This window comes from Anarhichas minor, unplaced genomic scaffold, assembly GCF_050575085.1.
Source record: "Anarhichas minor isolate MPS153535 unplaced genomic scaffold, ASM5057508v1 ptg000014l, whole genome shotgun sequence".
NCBI lineage: Eukaryota > Metazoa > Chordata > Actinopteri > Perciformes > Anarhichadidae > Anarhichas > Anarhichas minor.
The window spans coordinates 6,109,746-6,125,569 of NW_027466460.1; the positions used below are offsets into that span (position 1 = coordinate 6,109,746).

The following is a 15,824-nucleotide window of genomic DNA, read 5'->3' on the forward strand; positions in this document are numbered from 1 at the left end:
TCATATGTTTCTTACAGCATGAAAAGACTGAATGTAGAGAGCATTGCGTGACCGTAGCATCTAGAGATATGCGCTTGCCAGGACGATACAAAAAGACTGAGGGAAATAAACACGGTCGGAGAAAAAAGATAACAACGTGAGAATGAGATCTGGACATAGAAACCTAAATGGAGGGAGGAAAATGTGCAGTGCATGGCTCCAAAGTGCTTATCATGTCATTCTTTCATCTCATCTGCAACTTTCCAAAGCATGCCTCCTTTTGAAGTCATGCCCCCATGGTTTAATTTGGGGGGAAAACAAGAGCTTGAAGAAGAGGAAGAATAAGAAGAGTGGCGCATAACATCAAAAGAAAGAGAAAAGATGCCTGGAAGGTTCAGTATGACTTGTATCTCACCTGCAGAGAGCCTCAATAGCGTCCCGGTCGAGGAAGTCATGGTCTCTGGTGACTGAAGAGATGTCGATGGGAAACTGGGCATCTAAACAGAGAGGGTCTGATTAGTGTGGGCATCTTCCTGCCGCTGATTGGATCAATGAGTTCACATAAAGCTAAAGATACAACCCCTGGCGTCAAAAAACACCCACCCACTCAAACACCCACCAGGGCCTTCCGTCCCACCTTCTACCCCCATACAGCCTTGATGAAAAGCAAAAAAGAGGAAGTAGCGTCTTAGCCGACCAAACAAACACAGCTGCAGCTTTCAGACCCGACAGGCAGGGGGGATGTGGAGCACAGAGGGAGAGAACAGGGGATTGATTGAAGAATGACAATAGGTACTCCACTGCTGCTCAGAGGTCCCGCTTCCTTTTCTCCTTCTCCCTCTTCCTCCCAAGTCTACCTCATTAACAGGATCACTTACACACTGAGTCACAGCATTAGTAATGGTTAACAGTTAAGGCGTGCCTTAAATCATAAAGAATATTTCAGCAGTCTGGCACAAGGATGGATGGACGGATTTTGAGACATTGTCTGGAATGCCTAGACCCAACCCTAAGTGGGAATCTTGCATCTAAACCCCCGGGCCGATGATGATAAGAAAATGCTGTTCAAGGGAGGCCAGCACCTTTAGCCTACTGTACTGACTAAGGCCTATCAGTCTGCTTATCTTTAGTGGGGCAATAGTCCTGACAGCACAGACAATTGAGATTTTCCCACGGATACAAGGGAAGGAAAAATGTGTCATGCATTGGCACAAATTCCTACGGGTGTTGAGACGGCCGCAAGCGTAAATTCTGCACAGTGTGGTTTGCACTTTTGTGTTGCTCTTCGTCTATGTATAAAAACAGTCTCATCACCTGTGCAGAAACACAACAAGCCTTCCGTTCAAATAGGAAACATTTCACGGTTAAGTGGCAACAAGCAATGATCCGTTGACAATGGGACCTTGGTCCTGCTGTCATCGTCCTGTAGTTACATAAGGGCAGCTGGTATGTCCACGGCCATGATATAGTTGGAGTTGCTATATGGAGTGTAAAGAATGTTTGATGTATTTCAGTGAGTGTGTATTTAAAACTCAAGGGTCAGGCAAAGCATTCTTTCTCAACCACACGTCATTGTATGAATAACTTTCGAGGGTATAGAAAACATGTTTTTGGTTCATTTTTACAAGGTAAGAAAGATCTTTGGTCCTCAAATGTAGATTACATCATAGTTAATGTTTAGAATATAGTGTGCTGTGGTTCCTGCATAAGAACAGCAAAGCACTGGTGCTAAAGAAAAACACCCCATATTCCTCAGGAATGCTGTGCTGTGTGAGGTATGTATGCATGCACAGGCGCAAGTTGGTGTTTTGTGTGCTTGACATGGAGACGTCTTCTATATGAGCTAAAAACCACGAGTTGAACTTTACCAAAGAGGTTTGTGCTCACAACTTAGAAGTATGACTACTACTCTTATTTACGTGAAAAAAATGAAAAAGGTTCAACATTCATGTGATCTTTATTTAATCAAAATTCAAGAAAATATGTTTTATCAACTACCTGTAGATCTGCCTCACTGATTTCAACTAAGATTTTTTCAGCCTGCATTGCTGTGGTAAAACAACAGTCTTTCAGAAAACTCACATGTCACCAAAGTAACATAATTTAGACAATCTGTCTGATTATGCCACGATTCCCAGCATAACTGTGGATTCTTCATCTCAGCACCAGCACGTATCTTCATTATTGCCACATGGGGTGACAGTGGGCGGTGTCTCTGAGAGCTCCTTACCTTCATAAAGCTGGGCATACTGTGGGAACCCTGCTGCTCGGAGCCAGGTACAGGCCTCTTTGGCTTCGATCTCTGCAGACGAGAAAGAAGTGGAAGAAAACAAAAGCATGTTAGGTGTTGTGGGAGACACTTCAATTCACCTAAACAGAAAATATACTCAATGTTATTAATGAAATCCTCTGATGCATTTATCATTGCTAAATGTCAAAACTCTGGAACTGAGCATGCCAACATGTTAGCAGCTTACCAAGTGTGAACCCATTGACCTTATTAGCTATCTCACACTCGGTCACTCTCTCGCACATGCTTCTAAGGCTTGAGCTCAAAGCATCATTCGTGCAAATTGTGTTAACCCCCTCACACGCCAAGTGTGTGCCACTTCAGCTCCTTATCCGGGTAAAGCAGTGGTATTTGCTGTTCACACAGAGATCTTCAACAGACAACGTCTTTTAGGATTCTTTCCCAATATGACAAATGCTTTTGTTTGTTTTCTGGGTTTGATTTTACATACAACATCTTTTTAATGCAGTGCTGCCCTTCAGCTTCTGTAACCTCATGATGCCAATGAGGAAAATTTCAAGAACCTTTGTTGATTAAGATGTATGCAGGAGAGGTTTTACATACATATCAGATGCATGTTTCTCAAGTGTCCATCGATGCCATTACTAAAGTCGAACATGTTCACAACGCTTCTCCAACACTGCCAGACACACTCTTCCATAACTCCCTTTAAACACAAGGTGTAACATTTGGGCTTGATGTGCTAAATACCAACTGAATGTTGAGGTCCACTGTGTTAGATGAGCCATGGGGATGTCCCCCACTTATCTGTGAAAGCCCTTTAGTTGACGTATGCCAAATGGCTGGCCAAACTCCAGCCTCCTCAATAGCTCCATCACCCCCACAGCCAGCAGTTTGTAGAAGAAAGACAGACAGAAACATGTCTCCAGGCCTTAAGGATCTGGCTTTACAATGTCCTCTTTAGTGGAATGACAGCAAGTACAAATGTAGCACAACCTTGAGAAAAACCTGTAAACAAAACCAGCGGAACAAAGGCAGGAAAAGACACGGGTAAACCATGGATGAAAGTGATAACATAGGGAATGACTGCAAAACATGAAAGCTAAATACTTATTAATCCGGTTACAAATGAGAGAAGTGTGTGTGAAGTCTGACATTCAGGCAGGATAATTCATTTCTCATTCTACAATCCTTGCATTTAAACATTATAGTGATGTCCTTTACACTTGAAGAAGGGGTAATATACTTAGATGAGCGTGACTGAGCTAAAAGTAACCACCAGTAGAAAGATGCAGAGCAGTTTATTTTATCTTTGAAACACCAGCAGTTCCACCTCATTTCAAGGCTAAATTACACTAAAACATGAACAGGAGCATAAAAGGAGAACAGATTGTGTAAAGGTTTTTCAGTATTAGTTAGAGAACTACAGAGATAATACAAAGATACGTATATGTGTAATAAATAATGTCACTCAAGTGAGACATTGACACGTGGGAATTAACTCGATGTGGACAAAAGAACGGCAGCCATAAAGTACTGTCAGACAGACAGACAGACAGGTCAGACGAAGACTGTTGCGGCAAAGGGTCTGGTCTCAACCATATACGATCATTTACATACCAACAACAAGCCTAGACGGCAGACAAACCCACTAACAAGGTGTGACACGGCCAAAACAGGGTCTCCCCTCTGCCACTGCAGGGGCCAACACTCCTGAAGCAACCACTGTGACACCGGCATGCACCCCAGTGTCAATTAACACATTAACAACCATGTTTTAACACTAATTTATTTGACAAATGAGCTCTAATTTTCCTTGTGGATGTGAAATTCTCCAAAGCTGTGTGTTTGGTGCCTCGTATTTTTGGAGTGTAGTGAACCCAGAAGAGCGCAGAAACCAAGGGGTAATTATACCAACATTCTTGAAAGCAAGCACTGCACAGAGCCAGATAGTCTTCTGTTTGCTTGTGCATCTATATGTGTGTGACTGTGTGCACATGCAAGCCTGTGTGTGTTTGCAAAGACAGACCTCATGTTTAAAGACAAACCTCTCAAAAGACAGTAAAGCTATTGAAATGCAAATCAGACATACAAACACGTGGTTAGCTTTCCACCCCCAACCCCAAATAAGAAGGCTATGGGATCCATTAAGTATCTTTGGGGAGAAGCTATCCAGTGACACACCCCATTGGGCTAGAATGTGTGTCAAATCTACTTTACAGTGACATAATGTGGACTTAGTTTTGCCTTGGAAACTAAATAAAGACAACCGTATTCACCGCGCGGATGGATAAAACTGAATAATATTTGTCACTGCACCGCATTGTGTCTCCATTCATTCACGGAGTGAAGTAAGAATATTTTTCTATCTTTTGTTTGGCTGCAGGAAGTGGACAGGGGCATGGGGCATCTGGCACAAACAACCTAACAATAGAGCCGCACACACATACAGTCTTGTGTATATGGATTTAAAAAAAAAACAAAATCTTGGATCAACAAAGCCATGAAAGAGTTTTACAAGAATGTCCAAGGCTCATAAAAATGTCACCTTACAACACCAACCCTACTCTTTTACATTCCTCTTTGATTCCACAACTTGAGTTTAACGGGTGTGTTTTATTTTTTTTTCTTCTCTCACTGTCCTTCCCAATTCCCTAGCCCTTGCCGGGGAACTACCTCACTTCCTCTTCCTGCTTCCTTACAGGAAGAGAGCCGCGCGGCGCTGCAGTGGCTGCCGACCACCCGGCTGTAAGGCCCTGCCTTGGTTTGTTCCTGGCCAGATAATAGGCGGGGAGGCAGCCAAGACAAACACTTGCTCCGGGGATTGTGTGTGCTTACCAAACGTCCTCATGGCTAACGACAGCTACAAAGCCACACTGGACAAATGTGTGTCTTACAGTAAGCACTTAACATCACACATCACTGAGTTATCCTCAAATAGAAGACCGAAGTACACTACCTTGATAATGATGGGGATATTTGGGCCAAGTGGGCTGAAGTACAACAGATTACAAATGTGAAAGGAGTCAGACCAGCGTCAAAATTTAGAAGCCATACGGTTCCGAAAAAGCAGTGCTGCTGGCTGGCTGAGGGCTACCAAACGGAATTTCGTAATATCACTACAATGACAATAAAAATCTCTTTATCTTTATCTTATCTTTATAATCTATATCTTTGCAAACTAATTATGCTATGCAGTGTAATTTCTAGAGCAGCACATTCATGAAACATTTCTTTGCATGTTTAGATATACTTTTCCCCCCCATGTAGTAACAGCTGTATGGGATTAAAGTTAGTGCAGATAAAAGTAGTTATTCCCCAATACATGTGGCAGTCCGTGAGAACTTTGAGCCTTTTGTCATTCTGACTCCAGTGACTTCAGGCTATAGGAGCTATAGGAGCAACATAAGGTATCAGCAACATGCCACTTCCTGACTGCAAAAGTTAACCTTCTTCGAAACCAAATCTTTCTCCTGTTTGGTCATCTAATCACCATCTCTAGTTGCGGCTTGGTTGGCTTGCAGACAGACAGACAAACAAACCAAACAGCTGGATTGGTTAATATGTGAATCACAGACCAGAACTTTTGGGGCTGCTGAGGGAGGCCACACAGGATGTCTGAAACATGTCCGTCAGGTGGGACAGAGAGACAGATGGATATGTGGCTTGAACTAAACTGGTCTCATATGAACAAGTTACATGGAATAATTGTTACAATCTCTCATAATTTGGACACATTTTAACTCTGTGGACTTAAATGCAGATGAATCCCCTCAGTTGGGGTGAAAAAGAGCCACGCACAAGTTCTGGCTGCTGTGATTGAGTGAAAACAACACAGTGAGACACACTCCTTCTCAGTGGGAAACAAAGAGCGATTATCAGCAGATAACATGAAATGGATAAGAGCGAAACCCATGCAAATAGAGATTTCATATGGGTCACAAGTGGCTTTTCTTCTGGTATTTGACCAAGGCCGGACTGATGAGCTGCCAGTCGGGGTTAAGCTTCACTCACTGCCAAGCTGTATCTACTTCTAAAATTATCCATCATCGTCTTTGCTTTCCTTTCTCCCTGCTCGCACCCTCATCTCCTCTGCACTCCCTGCTTATTTCAATTCTGCTCGCCACTTCTCTTCTCTCCTTTCCTGTTGCAGGAAATTCTCACAATTGGCGGCCAAAGTTTCCCTCCATTGCAGGAGGCAGTGGGGTCTTGTTTGGCCGAGCCTGAACTCTCAGCTCCAGTGGGACTTTGTCAGTAGCTAGCAAGCAAAGGATGCTGCTCCCCACCTCAAAGGCTATGCTACTGAAATGTCAAACTGGAGGTCAAGAGTCTGAATACAGTTATCACTGCTGGGGCTTTGAAGTTGGCAGATTAAGAAGAATCCACGACTAACAACTGTTGAGAATTGAGGTGGCTTATCTGGAATTACCCGATCATCGCTGGGTCTCAAAGGGCCGACTGTAAACCAAACCAAAAGGCAGGCAGAGGGTTCTTATCAACTCCAGGTCTGTGTGGCTCATTTCTGAGGGAGCTGCAAAGTGGGTCTAGACAGGTGATGTGATAAACTAGGCTAGACTCTTTGGCTCAACTGTAATCTACAACAAGCAAAGCCAGGAGCCTGGATGCTGCCAATGTTTGTCTTTTACCTCAACAGGGACAAGGATGTGTCCATGAACTTGAAGAACATCTTTCTGATTGATTCATGATCTCACACTTTGTCGGACTATTTCGTGTACGATCGCAATGTCCTTAACAGCTTGAATTTGTATAATAGCACAAGGACAACTGGAGACAACAGCTTTTTATAACGTGACCAATGTAAAATCCCTCCAGTACTGGAATGCAAAGATGGGCAATAACAGATTTTCTTTCTGATGGGTATCATGTTTTGTGATTCCACGGTTGAGACAGCTGGTGTTCGCTGAGAAGGTCTGGGCTGTTAGCTAAGTGAGACGATGCCAGGACTATCGCCATCTGGCTGGCCTCAAGCTATGTCCCGCTGACACACACACACACACACACACACACACACACACACACACACACACACACACACACACACACACACACACAAAAGAATAATGAGGTTACCACCAATAGTCCATTCCAGTTACGGGGACAGGCACGGATGCATGGACACATATGCATGCAAACACACAGCTGGCCCAGATGGATCATCGCAGAGCTAACCCCACAGTCCGCTGTGCACCCCGATGACAGATTTATGCTCACACAGAGGGCCCTAGCTGTGGATCAGATGACCAGCCTCAAAACATTTCCACAACCAGATGACAGCCTACCTGCCTTCCCCCCGTTGATGGCTATCCATTCACAATCAGATCCCAGGACAGCCTGGTACCCTCAGCAGACGGACGGTTACAGCAGAAATGAACATATGTGTCTTCTCACAGGACACGAAGAAACAGTGCGCCAGCTGGATGTAAATCTTTCAGATAAGGCCCCAGCTCACTTCCTGTTTCACATAGAGTGCAGTGAAGTGTGTTTCCTTCGTTTGCTCTCCCCCAACAAAACCTACCAAAACTATCGACTTAACCCATAGTCCCATCCCTGATTGACAGAAATAAACAGATATGAAAAAAGTGGCTCCTATTTCTGTAACTGGAGTACTCCATCTGTTGCATCTATAAGTATTGTGTCAGTGTTATACAGTCTCTACATTAGCAGTTCCTGAAGGTAGTGTTCATCCACCTCTCATCATCATGGCTGGGTGTATGAGTGTCTTTGAGCACGTTCCTAAGTTAATGGTTATATGGCTCAACTGTGCTCATATCTGTTCCAGGCCTCAGAAAGTTGATAAGGAGCCATGTGTTGGAACACAGTTAAAAACAACTGAGAGGAAGCGCCAAAGCCCACAAATCAAGTCAATCATGCCAGCACAGGGCCGAAAACGGGATTTTACACAACACATCCACCTCAGATGTGTCTATTAGCAAAAGGTCGGCAGTCAGGCAAAAGGCACGGGCAGACACCAACTGGAGGCACTGACATGGCAGAAGTGTCGCGGACTGGTACCATCACTTTTGATAATCTTTAGAGACACATTCCAGTTCACAACCCTGTTTGCCCACACGGATCAAGGTTTCATTGCGTCAAACCGACCAGTTGTCCCCTGCGCTGTGTGCGTAAGAAGGGAAATATTTTCGACAAATATTTTTTCTTAAAGAAAGGAACCTCTCAGGGTCGTGGGTTGCACTGGAAAAGATGTAGTGAGGACATTGGAGACGCGGAGTTATGCGCAAAGCGGGGAGATTTCTTATCTGACAGCCCGCAGCGCTGCGCCGTAAAGACGACTTACATACTGTTTTACTTGAGGATTAAATTCAAGCAAACCTTCAGTGGCTTGAACACTAAAAGTAACTAAAAATAAGCAAACTGTAGACTCATGATTACCAAAACCAGTGCGCTATAGTCTACATATCCTGGATAAAACAGGAACCCGTTTGAATGTGGCTTTGACTTTAAATAGAAAACAATAACAAATAATTAATTTCAGGTAAATCATGGAATTGACTTACGTGTTAGTATCATTTTGTAATGTCTAGGTCGCGACCAGCTTTCAGCGTAAAACCGAACTCCCGGCTGCGCCCCGACAGGCTCCGACTGTCCACAGTCAGCTCTGCTCCACTGTTAGGACGAAGCCCGCATGATAGATCCAGCGCAAAGCCAACTCAAACTATACAGTCGGGTGCAAATGTCCTCTGACTGCGGGACAGTAAATCCATGGTTGTAATTTGATTTGGCTGCAATATACACAGACTTCCACAATTCTTCCAAAACCTTCCAACACGGCGAGTCCCTGAATGAAGCTGTCCCCGTCCGGAATGTGAATGGAGAGTAGTGTGATTCAAGCTTTGGGAATGGGCAACTCCGCCGTGGCTCCACCCCCACCCGCTCCCCGCGGCTGTCCACCTGATAAGGAGCTGGAGACACACGGATCCACTCGGGACAACCCCAGCAGATCATCATGTGTAGGGGAATTAGTTTATAGCGATGACAATATCATGTCATAACAGTGTGACAAAGCGCACTTTATCATGACACCATGTCGTCTCTTTTGGCCTGCACTTCATCCATTAGCTTCTGTCGATCTTCTTCTCATTATTTTGTATGTTACTAATCTAATGAACTGATTTGACTAGTTCTTAAATAAATATGCCAACCAAACGTTACCCATCTTAAATCGAAAGTGCTCCACAGGACTCCCCTCTTTCAGCTTCTGTCTCGACTGAGCCTCAACCACCTCCCCTAATAGGCAGCAATTGACACGGAGGTTGGTGCCCAGTTTGCATTTCATTAGAAAGTACTGGAGACAACTGAGAGACGCTCTTTTGTGACGCAAGATTAAGTCTGAAAAGCGCAAGTGTCCCAGTGAAAAGGGAACTGTTGCAGGTATGGTAATGCCCGTGGTCCTGCCCCTCTCCATGGAAGCGCCGGACGCACGCACACCACGCACAGGTTGACTAAACAATAGCAACACATTCAGTCCTGGCTCCAGGTTTTAGGAGGCCTTGATGATGTAAACTCTGATAGCACTACACTTGATAAGCATTTACAAAGGAAGTCGATACAATCACTATAATTAGTATATATTATAAGTCTAAATTTGCCCTGAGTACATGGCTAGTTTATATAAACTGTTTTTCTATCTGAAATTTTTTTTTTTCGCACCAGAATAAAAATCGTGGTTTTAAGCAACTGTATAATTTGCAATCCATGCCTCATTTGGAAAAGTGTCAAAACCTTGCAGATTTTTTTTCCAGATTTAAATGTGGTGTGCCTATACGTGTGGATAACATATTACTCATTTATAATTGGTCTATTTGAAACAGCCAGTCCAGTTTTCCTGTGTCCCCCTCTCCTCTATCCTCAGGAACCATTCACCACAGTTTTCCAAGAACTCAACGACGTCAGCGTTTGAAATCAGTCAACTCTGTGTTATTGCCATGGTAACACCCAGGCTCTGAGGTGGTTCAAAAAGGGAAAGCCAGACGTGTCACCATGTTGCAGGGAAATGCATGTAATCTAACGCTTGGGCTGTGAGGGGGGAGAGGATGATGCAGAAAATCCTGGCTAACTGTGAAGTCTGTTGTTGGCTGGCGCACCGGTCCCAGCTGACTGAGGAGTCACAAGTGATTCACCCAAAAGAGATCCTTCCAGCTAGTGAGCAAAATCACAAGTCTTTATAGCATAGGCTTTTATAAAAATGTCCCCCCTGGTGGGAATCATTTGAAATGTTTGCCCAGAGGCCCCAACTGTAAAAGCTAGTTCAATACAATGGGGTTTCATATGCTTTATATCTGTCATTGGTGTTGACAGTCCTTTTTATTCAGCACCACACCTCACAAATTCCAAGTAAGTCTATTTGGATTTCTGTTATTGGAATAACAATGCTTCATGGTGATTTCAGCATTTTGTCAACTCCATATTTGAAGGGAAAAAATGGGTTGATTTTGCACGATTTGCAGTTATTATTTCTACACACACAGCATTGGGGTCCATGGGAACCCAAACAGAAGTTAAGCCAATGTCAACCGAACACAAGGGTTAACACAAGCAGCTTCACAAAAACGTATGGCAGTCTAAAAAATAACTTTTCTGATTAAAATGAGGAAACATGAAAGAGAAAGTAAACAATACAATGAATCTGAAAATTCAATATCAACTTTCGATACTCGACAGTTGATCATGTCAAGTATTAAAGATGTGATACCGTGGACACATTGGCCAGTACTCAAAATGTATTGAGGTTCACTTCCCATCAGTATATCCATCTAAAGCATAAGCATTATGTTATATATCAAATAATACGTCAATGGAAAACGTGATCTTAGAGCTCATAAACTGAGGGGGTTTATCCTAAATCTGTAACCTGAAGAGAGGGAGAAAGATAATTATGGTCTGTTAGTGTGTGTGAGAAACAGAGAGAGGGATAGGGGAAGGATAGGGAGTGAGAGAGAAAGCAAAGAGAGGAAGGAGAGATGAAGAGAGATTACCAAACAAGGCCAAATCCCTGAGTCACAAAACCCGACCACCCAGAGGCTCACACCGAAAACCCCAACCCAAAGCTACCCTCGACTGAGATGGGTCAAAAAAACAGAGGGTTTGAGAGGGTTTGCTCGCTCAAGTTGTTTTGTGGTGATAAATACACAATAATGCCAGCGATTGTTGTGTGTGGCAAAGTGTGAGAGATCAGACAAGTAGACTGCCGCTGCTGCCAGTTGCTCTGGGGCAAATAAGTGCGTCTCTTTAGTGTCTACAATTTTCATTCATCAAAGCTCGTCAGAGTCAGGCCCTTGTTTGGCTTATGATTCAGATACAGATCAAATACACAAGGGCATAATGAGGGCTTTGGACAAAAGAGCGGAAATGAGGAGATGCATCAGTGTTACAGCAGGCAGACACAAGGGATTAAGTCTGCATTAAACGCAACTTTTCCCTGTAAAGAGAATAAAAACAGTGGATTATCTCAAGATTCATATTACATTACATTTTAATCATGTCTCAAATTGTTTGACTTTTGCTTTGAAACAAAAAAAACGAAACGAAAAAATTTGATTTCACTAAAATTGACCTTGTATAGCCCATCAACTTGTTGCTGCTGGGTTGTTGGGTGAAGCTACTGTTTTGGGTTGTAAACATTACAGTGTCACCTCTGACCCTGAGACGCACAGGGAGGGGCTGGAAGAGGAAAATAGAGGACGTGAGCATGAAAACAAAAATCTAAGACTTAAATGAGACAGAGACATAGCAGTAACATTTAAAAAAAGACAAAGAAACAGAAAAGTGTTAGAAAGATGAAAGATCCCCCCGCCCGCCTTACGAAGAGCCCTCCACTGGGCTTGCCTTGGGGTTTACGCTCCCCTGTTCTACCATTCCCAAAGCCAAACAGCGGGGCCAGGTGAGGGTCAGCGGATCGACGTGTCAGTCCAACACACTCAAACACCCAAGGCCGTGTCAACAAAGACTCACAAAAGAGATAACCAAATTATGGGTCTGCAAAGGTCATAGCGGCCATCCTGAAATAGGGATGGCCATGTTAGGTGTGTGTGTGTGTGTAAGCGTTTGAATGGCTATAATCTCATTTTCTTTTTGGGGTTGAGAATTTCAGATAACAAGGCCATACAGATGCTTTCCATAACAGATAAAGTGATCAAAAACAGGGAAGAAAGAGGCATTTAGTATGTGTTTATTACAATGCTACTCTATCAATTTAATGTGTGAGTAATTGTGTTTTATTCAGAGGCAAGGTACTGCTACAGTCCCTGAAATTTGGATTGAAATGCCAACACTGACAGGCGTGTGTCCTCTGCCTTTCACTGATGCCGTTTGAGATAATAATTGACTGTCTCTGTGTGTGCGTGTGAGAGAGAGAGATAGAGAGAGAGAGAGAGAGAGAGAGAGAGAGAGAGAGAGAGAGAGAGAGAGAGAGACAGAGGAGGGAGGGTAATCTTTTCACAACAGCAATCTCCAGAAATAGCTCATCCATGGTCTTGGGGATCAGCCCAATAAGACACTGATTAGAGAGAGAGAGAGAGAGAGAGAGAGAGAGAGAGAGAGAGAGAGAGAGAGAGAGAGAGAGAGAGAGAGAGAGAGAGAGAGAGAGAGAGAGCATATGCTTCCATACACACAATGGCAAAGAGGAAGTGCAGGGAGACAGAGGCTTGGACCAGCACACACACAAACACACACACAAACAAAGGAAGTGTGAAGCAGACATGGGACCAAATGCCTCGCCGACACCCACTCCGGGCTTTGATGGACTGACCACGATCACAATAGAGGCAGGAGGCTGACACACACACTTACAGCAACAATGGACCGGTGTTATACACTATGTTTTTTTCATCCAGGTGGTGGGGTTAAAAAAGAAGAAAAAAAACATTTAACTTTTACTTGTCGACCCCAGCAGTACAAGTTTATTTAGATTATGGTAGAAAACATGAACCATTGCTGAATATTTGCAATATGCAGGGAAAAAAGGGGCTTTTAGGTTCTAGGTTCTTCTGTGTGTCTGCACAAGATTTCACGATTTAAACAAAGTCAACTGTATCTAGTTTCACATTCAGTGAAGCTAAACTAGGTGCTAGGTTTAAGGAATAGTTATAAAACACCAAAGAACATCATTAAAAGTATCAGTCTTTATGTCTGAAAGAGAAATTATGAGAATACAAATACAGACGCAATGCAGACAAGTGCACACTGGCAAGTTGGTCTTTTACTACATGATCAGAGTGCCAAATGCAAAATATATTCCTGCGTGTCCAGTTCTCTAGCTTAAGGTTTCTCCTGAACGTTTATTGTTCCATGTTTATTTTGATCCCGATTAGCTGTTACCTTGGCAACTAATAATCTTCCTCAAATCCAGTTTAGAGGTCTTTACAGGTCCATTCAGTACCTTGTATCTAAACCTAAATCCAGGACCTGCAGCAGACCAGATCCAATCTACAGTCAGTCTAATAGAGTTGAGTAGTGTGCAATTGCATTCCCACAGGTCTTGGGCCTGTTTGTCAATATGTATGACACCGCATGGATCCCAGTGTAATCGCTATCAGCTCTGATCATGTGGTGCGTGATAATCTTTATTAAAGGAGAAAATCTGTTTTTTAAGGTCAGTGAGAACTGTAAAGACGATGACATATTCTCTTTGAATGCGGCTGCTCATGAATTGGTGGCAAATCATGCTGGTGCCAGTCCACTATTAGGGTCTGGTAGGGTTGAATATGTTTTTGATTATGACCAATTATTCTGGAGTTTACTCCGATCAGTCTCCTCAGTTGTCCTGTCTGAGGCACCGGTCTGAGCTTTAAGTCAGCTGGAGTGTGGAGATTCATCTCTACACGGATCAGGTTTGACTGTATACCATTGCATTTCGGATACACAATAAAACACATATGAAACAGCAAGTTCACATATAGTTGTAAACTAGAACTTTTAACAGCTCTAACAATGGGAAAACTAATTAGTGGCCAGAATCTGCAATAAATGTGCATTTATTTTACACAGACTGTAAATCCTCGAGCCTGACTGAGATATTAAAAGAGTTCAATCACTGTTTCCTTGTAAAGCACTACCATATGTGGCTTCTGCTCAACCTTGGCTTTCATTCAATGGCAGGGAGAATTATTGGCTAACACTAAAATATGTAAAGGCTAAAGCAAACACTGTGTAAGTTAACATACACACGCACACACACACACACACACACACACACACACACATATGTGTGCAAGGACAGGCACTTTTAGTGACTCTACGCTACACATTGACTGGGGTATTCTGTACCTGATATAATGTACGTCAACCACAAACAGTTTGTTGCATACAGAGTAAAAAGAGAACATTACAATGATACTCACTGTTCATTTTAACATCAGTGAGCAAACAGGAAGCCGAGAGCCCTCTATGCCACTATCTATATACATAAAATATCTAGTGGTAGACATAACATAGTTGATTACATTAATATTGTATATTAGAATAGCTATGTTTGTTCTTTTATATTTAAAGTTTGTCAAAATAGGCTTTTATAAAACAAAGCCACTCGTATCTTGAAGACATTGTTCACAAAGTAAGCTCTGGATCTCCAGGAAATCCACTGATCAGCAGCTCTCTCATGTCCTGATCGAGATAAAGAAGCACGGAAAAAGAACACACGGCTCCAAATTATTGCTCATATTTTTCTTATTAGTCATGCATGGGGAAAGCAGATTAGTGATGCTTTGCTTTTGGGGGAGAGAGGGATGGCAGAGCAAGAGCAGAACCAGAGGGCAATTGTTGGAAAAAGACAGAGAAGTATGAGGGAAAGAAAAAGTTGATGTTTAAAGTCACAATCAAGGGATACACACAGTAAATGTCCAATAAAGCTGATGAGATGGCATTGCAGGAAATTGCACAAAGATTGAGAGGCCACACAACTAACAATAGAAGCTGATATTTACCATTCAGTGTGTTACACGTAACTTGTCAGGTAAGTAGAAAACTTTATTCCAACTGGTGCTGTAACTAATGATTATTTAGATTTTTTATTAATTTGTTGATTATTTTCTTGATTAATCGATTAGCTGTTTGGTCTATAAAATGTCGAAAAAGGTCCAACAGTGTTGTCCCAAAGCCCGAGATGACGTCCTCAAATGTCTTATTTTGTCCTCAACTCAAAGATATTCAGTTTACTGTCACAGAGGGCTAAAGAAACCAGAAAATATTCACATTTTAGACGCTGGAATCAAAGAATTACTCAAACCAATTATCAAAATAGTTGCCTATTAATGTGATAGTTGCCAATTAATCAATTCATCGCTGCAGCTCTAATTCCAACTCAAGCATTTTTTAACAACTGCAGTGTTTTTTTCTGCAAATGCTGGCTGATCATTTCCATTAACCCCACTGCTCAGACTCCAAAACAACATTTTATGGTGAAGTGCAGTTGTTACTGGCCTAAAGTGAATGAACCAAGCTGGTTTGATTTATTCTCTACAAGCTTTAACACTGGAGCAATCCCATTTCAACACATAAAGAGTTACTGTGTGTGTGACCACATTTTCTAAGAATTACAAGAGGTACTTGGGGAGTGGTT

The 15,824-nt window shown here is 42.7% G+C and overlaps 1 protein-coding gene across 4 annotated transcripts in view; it reads right to left on the reverse strand.

Moving 5' to 3' along the window:
- dlc1 (DLC1 Rho GTPase activating protein) overlaps positions 1 to 15,824 on the reverse strand; it is a 74,850-nt gene that overhangs the window by 14,676 nt on the left and 44,350 nt on the right. The window contains exons 1-3 of one of the 4 annotated variants that reach the window (XM_076091235.1): positions 8,767 to 9,087; positions 2,210 to 2,281; positions 395 to 476 (exon numbers count right to left, since the gene is read on the reverse strand). In XM_076091235.1, coding sequence (XP_075947350.1) covers positions 395 to 476; positions 2,210 to 2,281; positions 8,767 to 8,779 — 167 coding nt within the window. In that variant the 5' untranslated portion in view covers positions 8,780 to 9,087. Of the gene's footprint in view, positions 1 to 394; positions 492 to 2,209; positions 2,282 to 7,530; positions 7,591 to 8,766; positions 9,088 to 15,824 lie in introns of those variants that run through there. The other 3 variants (XM_076091234.1, XM_076091236.1, XM_076091232.1) reach the window with 3 other exon arrangements.